This window comes from Corvus moneduloides, chromosome 13 (genome assembly GCF_009650955.1).
Source record: "Corvus moneduloides isolate bCorMon1 chromosome 13, bCorMon1.pri, whole genome shotgun sequence".
NCBI classification, from domain to species: Eukaryota; Metazoa; Chordata; class Aves; order Passeriformes; family Corvidae; genus Corvus; species Corvus moneduloides.
Window position 1 is genome coordinate 15,596,489 of NC_045488.1, and position 17,105 is coordinate 15,613,593.

The window sequence follows — 17,105 nt, forward strand, 5'->3', positions numbered from 1 at the left end:
CAGTACTTTACCTGTTCTGCAAAATTAGCTCTTAAAATGAGCCAGTGTTCACAAGCCTAACACCACCAAAGAGCTCCTGTTACTACATTCTGCCAGCTGATGGTGGAGGGGTGCAAACCCAGTCCTGTGTCCCAGAAAACTTCCTCATGTCATCCATCTACTTCAACAGTATCTGCGGTGTCTGCTTTGCAGAAATGTTTCTGTGAGCAAAGTTTTATTTTCAAAAGTATTGCAAACACTTACGTAAATATTTGGATCTCAGACTTGTGCAAATCTGTGCTAGGAGCTGCCATTCCTGCTCGAGGTATTTTACAGCCATCTGGGAACCTCCTGTGGGGAGATGACTCACTCTAGTAGAAGACTTGGAAAGAGGTGGAGCCAACAGTCTTCAAGATAAGGCTCAAGTAGTTACATTTGCAATAATTACCACTCAATAATGTCGAGAAGGAATATGTAAATAATTATTAGATTTGTGCACTAGCTAAGGGAATAAACTAATGCATTACATTTGTTTTGGCAAGCAGCTCAGCTCTAAAATGATCCTAAATTTCCTTTAATTTTATTTTAATATTTCTCTGCAGTTTAACAGCAACAAAAATACCTCTGAAATTCAGGTGCACAAAACTATACTGTGTGAGGGGCTTGGGGACACGAAGTCATTATGAATTTTCTTACAAAACCTGTTTTAAAACTCAGTGCAAATAAAACTGACTCAAATCTATTTTTTTTAAAATAAAAATTTAGAAATAATTGGTCAGAACTTAAAGTTAGGGAGAGCTACAGCCCTCATGAATTCAGACCTTTCACTCCCATTTTTCCAGAAACATTCCATTTCAGACTGAAATAAGTACAAACATTAGTAACAATGCAATATGCCGCCATGTTAAAAATGTTCAGTATGCAAAATCACTACCCTCCTGAAAAAAAAGGCTATGAAAAATTTAGGTTTTACTGAGGAAAAAATACTCTCAATAATAGCTATATCATTTCAAATGTCTGCAAGGCAGATGCTACCCTACTACAACACCACATCTTCACTAGTATGACTTTCCCCTATCATTCTACTACCTGAGTGATGTCAGTGTAAATTCAGGCACCATTAGTAAATTTTTGACCAAACATATACACAGCACTGACAAAGGAGTAAACAACCCTTCAGCTTACCAGTATATGTAAAAAAGACACTGACAAAATGGAAAAGAATATTTTTTTATGATAAATTAATCCTATTATTTCGTCATTGCCTCGGAAAAGCGAAGAGCTAGACACTATTTACTCATCAATCCTTTATTCTCTTTTTAAGGATTCCTTTTACTGCAATCCAACACTGTTTACTTTGTAAGTAAGAAAATGGTAAAACTATGTAGTCACAGAAGAATCCTCAATGCCTGTGTCCTTTGCTGTCCCTCTCCCTGCGCTTTAACTCCTCTTTGTAGCAGTAGGAACAGTAATTTTCAGTCTCAGGACGACCATAGAAGGAACAGTTCTCCTTCTTACAGCGGTTCTGCTGGATGGAATATATTGGGCAAACTGTGCTTCTGCCTTGGTTTTTATCGTTCAGCCAGGTCTGAGGAGCGTCCTCATCAGCGTACTCTAAGCAGTCTCTGATGTCCCCGGTGTTGAAGCCGTTTGTGTAGGTCTGGGACTTGTGTTCGGCAGGCCTGGCGTAGCTCAGCGACTCCACCGTGTTCACCGTGCGCATCCCAGGCAGCCGCGCGGGGCTGTAGCTCTGCGAGGACAGGGATCTGTTCTGCTGAGGGTAGGTGGCACAGGTTTTCAGGGTGCCAACCACTGGCTTGTAGGTATCGTCCTGGAAGCTCGATGGCTTGGAGTTGACGTCATGCAAATGGATGACACTTTGCCTTTGAACAGGTGGGGTATGGCTATAGTGGGCAGACACCGGGATGGGGCCGCTTTTCTTGGCACCGTTACTAGGGGAAGAAAAGGACCCAGGAGTGGGACTAGTGCGGTCTTTAAATTTTAAAACCAGTTGAGTTGTATGGCTTTGAGGCAAGACGGGTGATGCCCTATCCTGAGGAGATGGTTCTAATTTTTCTTTTGAAAATGCTTCTGGCTCCAGTTTCCTACTACAGGAGCCATTCAGTGCAGCCTTTTTCTCAGCTTCCTTTCTTTTCTGTTCCTGTTCTGCATTGAAGCGCTCCTGGGCACTGCTCAGGTAATAGCCGATCATCTCCTCGTGGAACTGATGCCTGTGACTGGTCAAAAGAAGGCCAGCAAAAATAAACTTTCGTTCACCCTGCATGGCAGCTCTCAAAATATTTAGGCTGAGTTTCACATCCGTGCTGTACTTCCATGGGTCAGACTGCTTGTCAGAGAAGGGTTTAGTGTTCACCTTTTCAGTGGGGGAACTGCTGGCTCTGTCAGTCGGAGATGGAGTGGTCTTTTCAGACGGAGATGTGCTTGCAGACTGTCCAGATTCCTCTTTGCTCCCTTTGCGAGACTTGGACTTCTTCTCTTTGACTTTCTCTACTGCGTCACCATTTTTTCCATTCCCTGAATTGGCTCTGCTCATCTTCCCATGCACCAGACCTCCAAGACCACCCATGTTCTTTTTCAGTTTAATTCCCAGGGTTTTACTGAGGCTTCCTATTTTATTGGCAACTGAATCCGTCCTGGTTTTGTCTTTATCCTTCCTTTGTTTGTCCTTTTCTTTTTCTTTACCGTTTTTGCCGTTATTGCCATTGGAATTACTACAGATGGAATCTCGGTCTGAGTCCATTGAATCAGCCAGAGACTGCACGTCTTCTCCAGCTGAAGCTGTAGGGGATTCCGGTTGAGCCAAAGGGGCCTGCTATGGAAAAGGAATTATAATTAGATACAGCAAAATCAGTTTCATACAAGAACTGGTGCAAAAATACCCACCCCAAATTCAATACAGATTTTGATGTTGATTTTAAATATATGTTTTAATTTATGCACTGACATTTTTGACTGGTTTCATCACTAAATAAAGCTTTTCTGGCTGTGCTTACTATGTATTTTGCTTGTTCTACAGTAGCTTTTGGCTCATTTCAGGCACATTTGTAGAATAAAGATCAGTCACTCAGAGGCTCTGTGAAAGTCAGTGTCTGAGTCACGGGGGGAAGCGAGTCCCCTCCTGCCCTGGTGAGCCAGGACAGGGAGGATCAGCAGTGCAGGCTGTCCCTCAGCCAGTGGGAAAGGAGCTGGGCAGGATGCGATGGAAGGGGAAGGAGCTGCTGCTGAAAGCTGTGAGTGGGATACAGCACACAAACCTGTGTACAGCAATATTTCAAAATTGATTATGTTCAAAACTCAGCTTATTTAAATTCACTCTTTATTTATTCAGGTCTCTGGAGCATGAAAATCAAAGGTACGATGTACCAGAGCTAAACACCTCATCTGAAATATCAGACATTAAACTCAAGCAAGTAGGCTGAGGAATACAATGATGTGTATTCATATTTCTTGGAAAGGCAATGCAGATAAAATGGGTCACAAGTCTGAGTTCCACTTTATATTTTAGGTAACATGATAAAACACCTTTCTTGAAAATGCAGTAACATGGATCCTAGGGTAATTTAAAATGGGACTCTGTTCATTTACTCCTGCTAACAGCCTTGCTTTCAAGCACCATGAAGCTAAAATCTGCTAGAGATAAATATGAAACAACTAACTACAAGGACACGGGGAGGGTTAAGCTCTGTACATTTATATATTTCTCGTATAGATACCTGCCTGCCTCTGTCCCTGGGTACTTCCATGTCCTCTCTCCCAGGAACCAACACTCAGTAGGGAGCAGAGGTGTTATTCCCATGGAGCAGAGGTGAAAGTGCTGCCGTGACCTGACCGTGCTCATGGAGCAAATATGAGCAGGGAGAGGTAACCCAGATTTCACAAGGGCTCACCACTTACAACTGCAGGACCATTTTGACTCTCCTTTTTCTGATGTGGTAGCTACTACTGTAGAAACTGAAGAAAAATGGATTTTTCCCCTTTTGCAGCTTGTAAAAATACTTTCTCCTTTTGCATTCTGTTGCTCTCTTCAAACCCCATCTGTGTAGGCTGTTACCTCCATCCTCTCCTAGCAACCTTTTGCTCCAGCCCAACCCCTCCACCTATCCAATGCAATTTGCAGAGAAATTTATAGCTGACTTGGTGCCAGCTGGGCATGGTTCTAAAACAGCTCTCTGGAAGAGGCAGGCTCCAGTTCAGTGCCAGTCTGGCCTTTTGTCAGCCACTCTGAACTGGGAGCTGTCCATGGGTACAAATGCATTCTCAGAAAGAAATTGGTGACCTAACAGTGGCATCAGGAGAGCAAGACAAGGTTCTGAGAAAATTATGAGAAAAGGTTTCTTTAAACTACAGACTACTGAAATATGTAACAGAAAAATTAAGATAAAAGACACATTTCAGCAAAAATTGTACAAGCAACAGTGTTATTAAATCAACCAGATAAATCTGTAAGCCTGATTGGCATCAGTGAGCCATGAGTGACTGTCCCTGCTGCCAGGACACTGAGGTGTTTGCAGGCAGCCTATCCTACTGTGCCTTATATCTGCCATGCTGTGGGACCAAGGGGGAAGTTTACCTTACCCGCGTCTCAGATGGGATGCGGATCCAGGTTACATTCATGTAGCTGTGTAGAAGATTAAGCTTTGCCTCAAGAGACAGAATCAAACTAAAGGTGAAAAAAGAAAACAAACAGTCAAAAAGCCTGAAAGAAAAAGCAGTACTTCATAACAGGGAGAGATGTAACAGCAGCCTGATTGTGATGGTCAGCTGAAGACCTCCCCATGTCTTCTGCCATGTAACCAGAGCACATGAACCAAGCCCTCACTGTTAGCAGTTCTCCCAGTACTCCAACCAGGTATGCTTCAAGACATTTTACTGCTTAACACTGAAGTTACAGAAGTTACACTGAAGTTACAGGTCTTACTTGGCCAGTCTGGTGTTATCATTGTCATCTTTTCCCCACTCCCAGTCCTTCCCAGGATCGACCGCAAAGTGCAAAGGCAGTAACTTGTGTTCAGAGTCAGTCAGGGGGATCACCGCTGAAGCAGAGAAGAAACAAGGATTGGGGTGGGGGAACAAAAATGACAAAAAGAAGAAAAGACTCAGCTGTGAAAAGCAGAATCGCTGCTTCAAGAAGGGCAGAATTTGAGTATGCTGCAGAATTGCCTCATCCAGAGCACCACAAATGATTTATACTGGGCTCCATTTGCCTGTTTTTGTATTTGTGCAATGAAAGAGAAGAGGGAGAGGTTAATACACTGATTGCTCCTGGAGTGAACGATAGTCACCTGTGGAGGAGGGGAGACCTCTGGAGAGAGCCACATGGCCATTTGTACTACACAATCAATATTTCCTGGAGACAGAGCCATTAGAATAGCAGAAAGCAATAAAAAATTGCAATATTCCTGCCTATCTCTCAGAGTCAGAGATTCATGTGTTTGTTAATTATTTTGTCTCTTTAGTTTAGTACCTTTGTACTGTCAAAGAAATAAAAATATATTTATATCGGCATTAAGAAACAAAGCAAGAGGCAGCTACAGTGATTTTAGATTCAAACTGAATTAACATAATTGAAGGGCAGAGATCACCATATATATATGGGTTAGGAGGTCAGTTTGAGGCCTCTGAGTGAGTGCAGTGCAAAGGCCATTACTGCTCTTACAGCCTAGCATTGCTGCCCAGCAGAGTTTTGCTCTTCTGCTCTTTCCCCTCTCTGCTCGGGCTCTGCCCTAATGACTCTGTGTCAAACCTCAGCACTCTGCCTCTTAATGACTCTGCTTTATACTCAGCACGCAGGGACCACACTCAAATGTCACAGAGTGCCTATCATTCATCACCAGCAAGAAACTAAGAAAAAAAGCAATGTCAGCTTTAATTAAAGCCACCAACTCGCTTCCATTTGATTAGGAAAACAAGTAAAAGCTATTGAGGGCCTGGGTAAGATCCTCGGCGTGGTGCAGATCACTGCTGCTCCTCTGACAGCCAATCAAGGCATTTACCTTTCTGCACTAGAACCCTTCAGGACTTGCCCTGGGTATTCATTCCAGACAATCCAAGGGCAATGAAACCTGGAGAAGCCACCCAAACATCATGGCACTCAGTTATTGAAACCTGCCCGCACTAGAGGTTATAACCTGTTCGTACCCTTTCTGCAGTCCAGCAAGCCACCCGCTGTCAGAGCGCAGGGACAGCGTTTCGGTCACGCACTGCCCCCGCCCCAGCAGCCGTAGCGGCTCGCTGGCCCCGTGGCTGCGGGCGGGGCCGCTCCCGGCTCAGCCGTCGCCGCTCGCGGAACTGCCCAGAAAGGCCCAAAGCGGCCCAAATCCCGCGGGCGCTGCCCCCTGCCGGCCGCGCCAGGAAATGCCGCGCTCTGCCCGGGCTGAACCGCAAACCCGGCCCCGCCAGCGCCGCTTCCCAAAGCTAGCGGCATGGACACAAAAACTGCACGGGATCGGAGCTCCTGAGGGAAACTCGGGGGGCATAAGCAGGGAGTCTGAGTCTACAGTTCAGAATACAGCGTACTGCAAGGTCCTGGGGCACGGGAGCAGCATAAATGTACAGCAGATGTGACGAATACACTTTTAACACCCTCTGGTGTAAGCCCTCGTTTTACTGGGGTTTAATGTAGGATTTCCCCAAGTATCTGACAGAAGAGTATTTTTATGTCACGACTGCCAACAGGATCCATCCCATTCATTCCTAAAGCAAACTCCACAGCCTGCAGCACCTCCCTGACACCCAAGCAGGGTCTGCAGCTATGGTCAGTGTTGGTCCCACTTGGCAGTGGCTCTCTAGCTGGAACTACACTACCCCAAGAAGCGTCTACCAGCCCTAATTCCAACAGACGGGATAAGTGACAAGCAACAGCCGCTAGTTGGTCCATCGCAGTTTGAATCACACAGTGAAAACTTTGCTGCCATTCCCTAGCTGGGTGTGCTGCCTTCTGTGCTGTGAAGGAAGTCACAGCACTTCCCAGCTCTCATCCTCATGCCTCAAGTGCCACAATTCATCTAAAAAGAACAACACTTTAACTTTCTGAACATGCCAGTACAACAAATTGCTGACACCGAGACTGACACAGTGCTGTTTAAAACCACTGCCACACCTCTTACAGTGTTACTCGGACTGAGCACAGCAGTGTGTGAAGCTGCAAGGCCAAGGAAGCAATCTTAGGGGCAGTTGAGACTTAAGTCTGTGTTTTTCATAAACAAAGGCACAAAACATCTGCATCAGTTGAGTCTGCATGAATACAAAAGTATTTACCAGTTTTTAATCAGCCACTGGATTTCAAAACAAGACCACCCCTGGTAACCCATCAGAATGCCAGGGGCTGTGTGCTGGTAAAAAGAAGTGTCAAAATCTGCTTTAAATCCTCTCCAGACAAGGGGATATTAGCATGTTTTCTCTTTATATCTATTTATAGTAGTGTTTAAAATAATCTGATACAGGACTCTATGCCAAAGCAGAATTTCAGGCATGCACATCAGTATTTATCTGACCACATATATTTCTCAAATACAGACATACTGTCTCCTCCACTAGAGAGCTCAGCAGCTGCTTTAACATGGGTGTATGTACCTGCGGTAGTGCAGACAGCTTCAGAGGCTGCTCCTGACACTTGGTTAGAGCATAAATACTACAAGTTATAAATGGCCTGGCTCTCCAGGATGCTCCTTTTAAGAAGGTGCAGCTCTGAGCTGCATTCTGATAGCTCAAAAGCTGCCCATGTGCTGTGGCCCCTGTGCTGTTGTTGCTGACACTTGACAACTGGCTCTCCCTTGCCATGTCCCAAAGCTGCTCTGCTGACAAGGTGCAAACCCCAGGCACTGCTGGAGCATCCCTGTGCCAATCTCCCTCCTGTCACAGCACGTGGAGGACAATGGCAATGCTGTGGTTGCTGCTGGACTGCTGCAGTCTCCAACAGCAACCAGCCTGACAGCGAAAGCTACAGCATTCCCTTCATCCCAGAATAAATGCCAAATGCTCTCTGCTGCTCCACACAGCTGAAGCCTGTGCATTCGAGGCCCTGCAGTAAGAGAGGTACAATCAGGTCACACAAAACAAACACCACTTTGATTCACTGACCCTTGTAATTAACCTGGATGAACTTGTACATGAAAGTCAGTATTTAATGCTTCTGATGCCGTGCTTGGTATCTGGTAGGGGCTTCTCTCCCAGCACCTCTCCTGTGGGAATACAGGTGTAGGAAGATCCTACAGAAAGGCAGTGCTAGCCTCAAGAAGGATATTTAACATTATTGTAACATTATTGCTCTTGTAAAACCTGGAGTAATGAAGGCAGACAGATATGCCCCAGATAAATGAGGTTTCTGTCAGTCTGCTGATATTATTCCAGTTGTTAGGAAGAAATGGACTGTACCATTGTCTTGTGATTAGGTCACTCAGACTCCTAAACATGCAGCAATGAAATTTAGTGAATACTGTTTCCTTTCTGACAGATAAATACACCTACAGGTAAAAGAAAGTACTTTGTGACCTGTATTCAATATATATGCCAGTGCTGCTGTGTTTAAAGCATACCTTGTTCTCTCTGTTGGTCTTTTTGTTCCATAGAGACAAGAGCAGAGAAATGGGCCTGATCATAGGCCAGCACAAGAGGTGAGCAATGGCATCTGTTTGGTAGAACTTCAAGTGGCAAATAAATTCCTCCAAATGGTATTGGTGCAAATGCTGCAGAGAAAAAGGAGATTTTTGTAACTATGTGAAAGAACAGACAAGAGTTGTATAAACAATTGTGCTGCAGTTTTTTCAGAGCTCCAGGAGAGCAGCTTAAAGTGGGGATCAATGCACAAAACAGTCACAACAACAGATAAAATTTAATTACAAAAATGTCAGGAAATATATGAAGAACAATAAGGAAAACCTTCTGCTCTTACATAATTTTCCTTGCTCTAATTGTTTACTAGTAAAGATATTATGATCTTATAACAAAATCTTGATGACTCTCACACTTGTAAGCAGAGTTGTACCTTCCTGTAATGCTTCTAGGAAGAATTATTTTCTAATAATCACCAGTAAATACTGTCAGGTCATTTGGTAACATGCTCTGCTTGTGCCTTGCATTAACAGATTTCTATAAGAAACATTACAAACATGTTAATAGTCCACACATTTCATCACACACACTGTATATATCTGAATGTACATAAACATGTATAAGTGATAAAGAAAGACTTAAAAAATCTGACAAGTAGAATTTGAATGGGATACTCCATCTGGAGGGGCAGAATTTTCCTTTGAAAGATTCTACACTTGTTTATACATATAACTATGGGAAACAGCAAGTTTGGGCAGGACAATTCTCTCAATGTTTTTGCTTCCAACCAATTATTTCTCCTTTTGTTACAAAAATGTGAGTCTTTATTGCTGAAATATTTGCAAGATGAGTTCCCCTCATGAACCCCTTGTTCTGGCTGTGACCAATGACTGCTCTGTCTTTGAGGAGTGTTTTTCAATAACCGACAGAATAATCTACATTCATTATTTGTAGTTCATAATTTGCAATGGAAACTAAAATTACGCAGTATTTTCCGGTGGAAATAAATTTCTGTAAACTCCGTCACCTGCTTAACATCCTCCTTTAATCAGCCAAACATCCCCCCTTAATTAAGTAACACCCTATCATGAATTAGAATTCTGTTAGTTCATGGTAGAAAGTGAGATTAATTTAATCCTCTGAGTCCTGCTCAGACAGTGTCCAGCTGGCTCCACATATGGATCTAACATTTGTGTACTCACATGTGCAAACTGAATAAAACATTCAAAACTTTTGAGTGAGAAGCTGCAAAGGAGTCATTAAAAACAAAAATCCATGATACACACATTTCAATTCAATTTTTCAAAGTCATATTAGATTGATTTCTGCAGAGTTTTAAGGGGCACCAAAATAACATGGCGAAATTAGAACTTTGTTCACTTAGACCAGTCAGAAATGTATTGTGTTTGTAATTTGGTGGTTATTTAAGTTAATAGCAAATATCTAGGATAAAGAGATTTTCAGCAAGGCTATATAATTAGCCTGTATTTTTTACTTTTATCTAATAGAAATGGATTGAGCATCGTTCTGTGCTTTTTTTTTCTTTCAGAAGAAGGCAGCAGCTCTGCCATAAACACTGGCATGCTACAGCTGGGTCTTTTGCTGGTGTCAGTTTACAATTGATTCGATTTACAGCGGTGCAGAGGTCTCTAATAAAAGCTCTTACCTTCTCCCCCTGAGTCTCGTAACATCGTGTCTGCTACTACAACAATCGGTCTTCTCAATATATGGGCTAAGACAAAAACATGGAATTCTTCCAAGCTCTCATACACTGGATCTTCTGCATTGTCCACTCTGGAAGACACAGCAGTGAGACTTTATGAACCAGCTTGAACCAACCATGAGACTTTGGTGGATCAACACACCCCAGCAGCTGCTGCTTCTTCACTGTCACTTATATCCCCACTCTTCTGAAACCTGTATTTCAATAACTAAAGTAGGTAAAAAGAAATGGAAAGGAAAATGCATTTTTGTAAATAAAATAACAGCAGCATTTAAAAAAAGAAGTTTTCCAACTAGCATCACTATACTTTAGATCAGCCCCACAATCTTCCAGGAGATGGAAATGCCCAGCACCTTTAGAAATCCAACCTATAAAGTCAATTTTCTACCAAACGGATCATTCTTTTTATATGGACTGCAAAAATAAATCTGTTAAAATCCCCACTTCTCTACCTGAACATTTCGAAGCCCTTCTATGACTGCATAAACATTTTAATGAATTTTTGGTTTCAATTATCCCCTTTCTGTTTTCCCAGTTTAATGTCATTAATGTCACTACCACATTTCAAACCTTTGCCTCTGCCTGGAAACCAAAAACAAACTAGGTGGAAGAAAACTGAAAAATGGCAGGGTTGTGGGAAGCAGACAAAAGTAAAGGAATTCACTGCTAAATGCCACTTAAGAATATAATAGACTCAGAGCACAGCTTTTGTGAGTGCTGATAAATAAAGATGGGCAAGGTGGCACAGGCACACTCTTAAGTGGAGGCAGCACCCGTCCTCTTACTGCCAGCTGTGCAGGGAACCTCCAGAACTGACTGGGGTTAACTTCCATGTATGTGAACAACAGTAACAGAGCAAAAGCGTCTGGACACTGCTCCAGAGTGTGTGGGACAAACACAGCAGCCTCTCACAGATCTGACAGCATCCAGCCCACCCCTGGAACTTCACTTTAAAATCTTTCATCCCAGCCTAGGAGCACAGCAGGATGGAAATGATCACCAGCAGGCTGGTGCAGGACACATTCACTGGTCAAGCAGTGAGACACCTCTCCTTTCCTGGATCCCTCCTCCCGCAAACCAGACTCATCAGGAAATTTTTCCTGATGTTCAAACGAAATTCTCCATTTTGCAATTTCTTCCTGTATTCCTTACTGAACTCTTCTCCACAGCTGGCTGTGACAGCTTTTCAGCATTTGCAGTCCATTCTGTCACCTCAGAGTAATCTGTCAGCCAAAAGCAACTCAGGGGAATCATGTTATTGGCAAGACAATATGCCAGAAAGATTTCCAGCTATCTTCTCACATTGGTATTTCCAGCCTATCAGTCCTAATTTTTTCCTTCAAATCCTCTAATTATTCCTCACCTCCTAGCTAATGAGGTTTCTAGAAGTGAAAGGCATATTCCAGATGCAGCTGTATTCAGAGGGATCTCTATCCCTTTGATCAGCTGATACCATGCCTGACTGCACAGACTCCAGATTTCCACTGGGCTTTTTTTACTCTTCAATACCACATCACCATGTTGCTTGATTCACTATCTCTGATCATAGGCACACATTCCTATTACACATTCCACTGCTCACTGCCACAGAATCAGAGTAGCTGAGGTGGTAACGGAGCTCTGGAGAACCTTATTCAGCCCCTGCTCCAGCAGGGCCACTCAAAGCCCTGGATTGTGTCCAGACGGCCTTTGGGTACCTCCAAGGAGAAAGAGTTCACAGCTTCTCTGGGAAACCTTTTCAATGTTCAATTTTGTACCATCACTTCCAGTAATTAATGTGGCCCATTTAATATTCTTTCAGTGCCACTTGCTGAGGATTCAGTATGAATTTTCCTAAAGATTAATGAGAATGAAAAATCATCGTTAGTAAGTATCCATAGCAACCTGCCACATCCTTTGATCCACTAATCATTCCACTTGTTTTCAGGGATCTTTATGTATGCTGGCTACATGGCCACGAAAACTGTGGACAAAATAATTTTGTCAATAAAACATGGAAGCAAAGAAAATTTAAGAAATGGAAATTAATTCCTCTGTTCATGTAAAGCTAACTTTAAATAATGAAATCCACTTATACAAGAGCATGTAAATCTGCACTGCAGAACCCTGCTCAACCAGAACACTCTGATTAAATAAATTACCTCGATTCTAAGAGCAAATTAATAATAAAAAGAAAAACAAATAGAAATAAAATTCTCAGTCTGACCTATGAGACCACTAGTACTCCAGTCCAAACACAGCAGACACCTACTCAGCACTCCAAAGAGACTCCCTCTCTTAATGGAAAATCCAGTTTGTACTGCAGCCAGGAATGAAAGAAAACCTCTTTCAAAAAGCTGGAAAGGGAAAGTCACCTACCCTGCTGTTCCACCTGGCTGGCTGCTGCTCTCTCGCCTGTAAACTCTGAGCAAGATCTGTTCTCATGTCCTTGAGTTTCCTCCTAACAGCTCCCTATGGTTACCTTGCTTTCCTTGCCCACACACAGCTCCAGATTCTCAGTCCAACAGACTCTAACAGCTATTCTGAGTTTAGGGCTCGTTTTGGTATTCACATAGAGCAAGAGATTGTTGCCCTCAGACAGCAGAGATGCACTGAAACAACAACAGGGATAAAGTTCTTCAACCTGGTGATTTTCCAGAATCAGGAGATCAGAATGACACCTGAGTTCATGGCTCAGTTTGCTACCATTCCATTTCTGACACCTTTATTTTCCTGCTTAACAATCCCCAAATGAAAACCAGCACAAACCACAGCTGCAGCGCTGTAGGTGTAGGAACCTCTCCTTTGATTTCCTTACAGTGAAAGGAACTTCTCCTTTGATTTCCTTACAGTGTTTGTCAGCAGTGGGCTTCAACTCAAACACAGGAAATTGCACAGTGGAACTTTCTCTTTCATTCTTCAAGAAAAAAAGGTATCTTGAATTGACTAAAGGAAAGGAAACACAGAATGTGAATGCTCTGAGTTCCATATTTGAATCAGCACAGCAATTTGGCTGTGCTTGGCTTCGGTACTTCACTGGAACTGAAAATAGACCAGATGAAAAGAAGTATTAGCCTTTAGAAACTACAGCTAACAATCAATAAATATGTTATAATGAACCATTTCTATCTGCACCCTATAATTGCTGCATAGACTGAGCAGTTAACAAAAAATAGCACTCCTGTAACAGACACCAGATCAAGTAAAAATCATTTTAGGGCAAAGTCTTGTTAAATGGTCTAAACTAAATTCTGTACAAGGTGAGGGTCTTGCATGGCTGCAGGAGTTGTGTATGAAGAGCTGTTAAAGCACTCTTAATACCAAACCAAGTCCAAAACCTCAGAGGACACTTGCATTTGAAAGGTACTTCCTGTTTAAATGTTCTGGGTTTCTGCCTCAAATAAAACTCCAACAATGCACAGGAAGATTACAGCAGCATTCCCTCCCTTCTTCCCTATTTTAAGTCCCTGGAATTTATTAATAAGATAATGCCAACAGCACAGACACAGCTAGGAGGTGACTAAATACAAATACCATCCACTTCCAGAGTCTGAATGAGCTCACACCACGACAGCACCTGGGTTTTCAACAGTGAATAACAACAGTGCTATTCACTCTCACACGAGAACAGGCTCTGACTGACAACTGCACAATGAAGGAAGGGGCTGGAATTTTCTTTTGAGAAGGATGGCAATAGCTAGGTTCTTAACAAAAAACAGGGTACAAGACATTTTCCTTTTTTCAATGCAGTTCCTTCAATTCAGTACCCCTGCTTTTGCTTGTAAATGGAGATAAATGAAGCAATTATGTTCATCTAGAATTCATGTTTTACATTTACAGAAAGAGGTGCTAATCTGTTTCAAAACAAGAATCTGCTTCATAATTAGTTTGCTCTGTGTACATGTTGGAAACAAGAACTTAAGAACCAGGTTTTTCTGTATTTTTCTCTTTTTTCAACTTCCCAGCCTCAGAATGAGAGTGCTCACAAAGGAGAAATCTTTGGAAATTTAGTGACAATTGCTGATCTCCTTTGCATGTAGTTCACTCTAAAAAATAAGTAAAAGAAGTTTGCAGGTGAATGAGGTAGCACAATTCCAGGCTTAGGTTTGTCACTGAATTCTTTTGAAGCAGCTACAACTTCTGATGCTTTAGCTAATTCTGACACCAAAGGAAAACATCTCATCTACAGTTCAAAGACTGAGGTGCTTAATATAGCACCTAACTAGAGGACATAATATACTCCATCTCAAAAATACTATTTTGATATTCCTTTTCCTTGTCAAGGGCCCTACTTTGAACATGGGATCATTAAACTGAGAAAATAATTCATTCTTCCACATTCATTCTGTCTTTGGTATGCATGTTAAGAGAACTATACATTTGCATGTTTAATAGGGTAAGTTTCTTGCCTGATCTTTCATTATTTCAAAGGAAAAATTAACTGTTGGCTATTTGTATTTATTTTACTTTGATTTGAAAAGAAGATAAATGCAAACCATGATGAGAACATTATTTATGTAACGGTACTACTCCCTGTGGAGGTACCTAGGAACTGAAGGCTGACTGCCTGGCAAAGATAACATTTGAGGGCATCTCTGACCAGAAGGTACTATGTGGTTCATGGAACATACAGAATTAAACAGAACAAGGCGAGAGAAAATTTGGGCAGAATGACCAGATTTAATAGAAATATGAACTGAACTGCATTAGAAAACGTATCAACAGGAAAATATCTACAAACATAAGAAACAAACTAGAGATTAAAATGCAAATAAATCTTTTTTTTCACTTCAGAATAGAAGAAAATGAGACACACTGTGGCTGACAACTTTTTAAGCAATGTCCTCTTGCATTCCTAGTATTACCTATCCTTAATATCACAGGGTTAAAGGGAAAATAGAATATTCTTTCAGAGCTCAAAGAATATTTTCTACAAACTTTGTTATTCTCATTGTGCTGTATGCCTTATTTTGTCAATTTACTTATCACCACATGGGATTTTCTCCAGGGGAAACAGTAGCTAGAGAAAATTATGCACTGAGCAAACACTAAATATTTTTAGTGATAAACACCAGACACAAAAACTAAAGCTCCTGCATTCTGAAGGCTGGTCAATATCCTGTCCTTTTGAAATAACTGCACTGAAAGTAAGGGATGGTTTATCACAGTGACTATTTAAAGCAGATTCTATATGTGGGTCAGGGGTATTTAAATGTTGTAGATACTGTTTCATCCCAAAACTTTTCACAAATATATTTCTGAGAAAAGCGAAATGATACTGCCAACAGGCTTGTTCCACAGGTGAAGCAATTAGGATTTAATAAATCCAGACTCTTTTGGATATAAAGTAACCTCAAGTTAGTGTGGTAACTGTACAAGAAAACTGCACGAAAATGCTAAATATTACAATGGGCTATTTAGATAATTCTACCATGCCAAAAGAGTAAAACAGTTGCAAAGGCAGACTGGTGGGGCTATGAACACCTTCACTCAGTTGTGCTGTGTTGTTTTCCTACTGAGAATAAAGCCCCAGAGGTTCTGTCATGCTCTGAACTTACCCCCCACCAGTGCCCCCATTCTTGCTGAAATGCATGCGAGGCTCGCTCGACGCCAGCTTGAGCAGCTCGTTCCACTCGCGCTCCCACTCCTCTTCCGTGTATACCAAACCTGACTATGGGACAGAAGGAAATGCTGTCACCACGCTGCTGACACACAGTGTAAGCAGAGTTCTGTAGCAGTGTTTACAACTAACTTGAGTTTCACACATGACTCCGTTCAGTATCTTGGATCGTTACTATTTCAACATTTCTACTCAGGTGAAATTATACTAACTTATTAAAAGGTTCTGAACTACCAACTGTGGATTTAGCACATTCACTTGTTTGCCTTCAGGATTACTCCTGAAAATTGGCTTTTCTAGCCACTGCTTAGGCACAGATATCTTCAGGAAATAATAACATGCTGAAGGTACAGCTTTTGATCAACAGTCAAACCAAATTTACAGATGATTTTAGTTAGAAAACATCCACTCAGTATTTGGTCACAGCTCTAAAAATCCTAATTCATGGTTCTAGGAGATCTTTCCTAAATGGGGTTCTCTCTCTTTTGTGGGTTTCATCCACTCATTTTTTAATGCTTTTAATAGCTAAATTATACATTTAATTTTCCACAGGTTCCAAACCCATCTTAGATGTTTTAGGCCCAAAACTCTGCATAGTTATACCCACAAAGCTACAAACACCTTTGCATTCTGATATGAAATTTTAAATATAAGTATCTCTTTCCCTGTGCAAAATGGCAGCACAAGGAATTTGATAGGAATCAAAACTTTCACAGCAAACTTCAGAAGAATCCTTTTAACCCTAAATGATATTAACAAGGCCGTCTTTGGGCCATACAGACCTCCTTATTCTGCTGAGTCTGTTGCCATCTCCATCTTCTTTTCAGTGCTTCCCTTTCAGCTCCACTTCTCATCATAGTATAGAGGGCTTTCCGTAAAACAAGGTCCCGGTCGTGAAATCCCCACATCCCTAAAGCAGCACAAGATGACATCCAGTTTTAAAGAAGCTGCAGTGAAACAGAAATAGCTAATACATAGCTGAAGATTCCCCCTGGCAAATAATTCACTCACTGTTTTTAAGGTTTCTAAAGAAGAGAGTCAATGTAAAAAAGCTAATGAACAACATGAGGGAGTTCTAACACGTTTTAAACTTCGATTAAGGAATGACCAAGGATTTGAGCTGGTTCAGTGTTTGCTTGCAGGTAACTCCAACTTTGCTGCAAGCCATGGAATATTCAGTGCACAGGTTGGTTTTAGCTGCAGTTGCCAGCAGGCACAAGGATGTTAATGAGC

At 41.9% G+C, this 17,105-nt stretch overlaps 1 protein-coding gene across 4 annotated transcripts in view; it reads right to left on the reverse strand.

Moving 5' to 3' along the window:
• Window positions 1–1,271: 1,271 nt before the first annotated feature.
• The window catches only part of OTUD7A (OTU deubiquitinase 7A), a 119,972-nt gene continuing 104,138 nt past the window's right edge, over window positions 1,272–17,105 (reverse strand). For 3 of the 4 annotated variants that reach the window (XM_032122976.1, XM_032122977.1, XM_032122975.1), the window contains 7 exons: window positions 16,655–16,782; window positions 15,811–15,923; window positions 10,217–10,344; window positions 8,535–8,684; window positions 4,919–5,033; window positions 4,576–4,660; window positions 1,272–2,812 (listed from right to left, as the gene is read on the reverse strand). In XM_032122976.1, the coding sequence (XP_031978867.1) occupies window positions 1,382–2,812; window positions 4,576–4,660; window positions 4,919–5,033; window positions 8,535–8,684; window positions 10,217–10,344; window positions 15,811–15,923; window positions 16,655–16,782 (2,150 nt within the window). In that variant the 3' untranslated portion in view covers window positions 1,272–1,381. The remainder of the gene's footprint in view (window positions 2,813–4,575; window positions 4,661–4,918; window positions 5,034–8,534; window positions 8,685–10,216; window positions 10,345–15,810; window positions 15,924–16,654; window positions 16,783–17,105) is intronic. The other variant, XM_032122978.1, reaches the window with a different exon arrangement.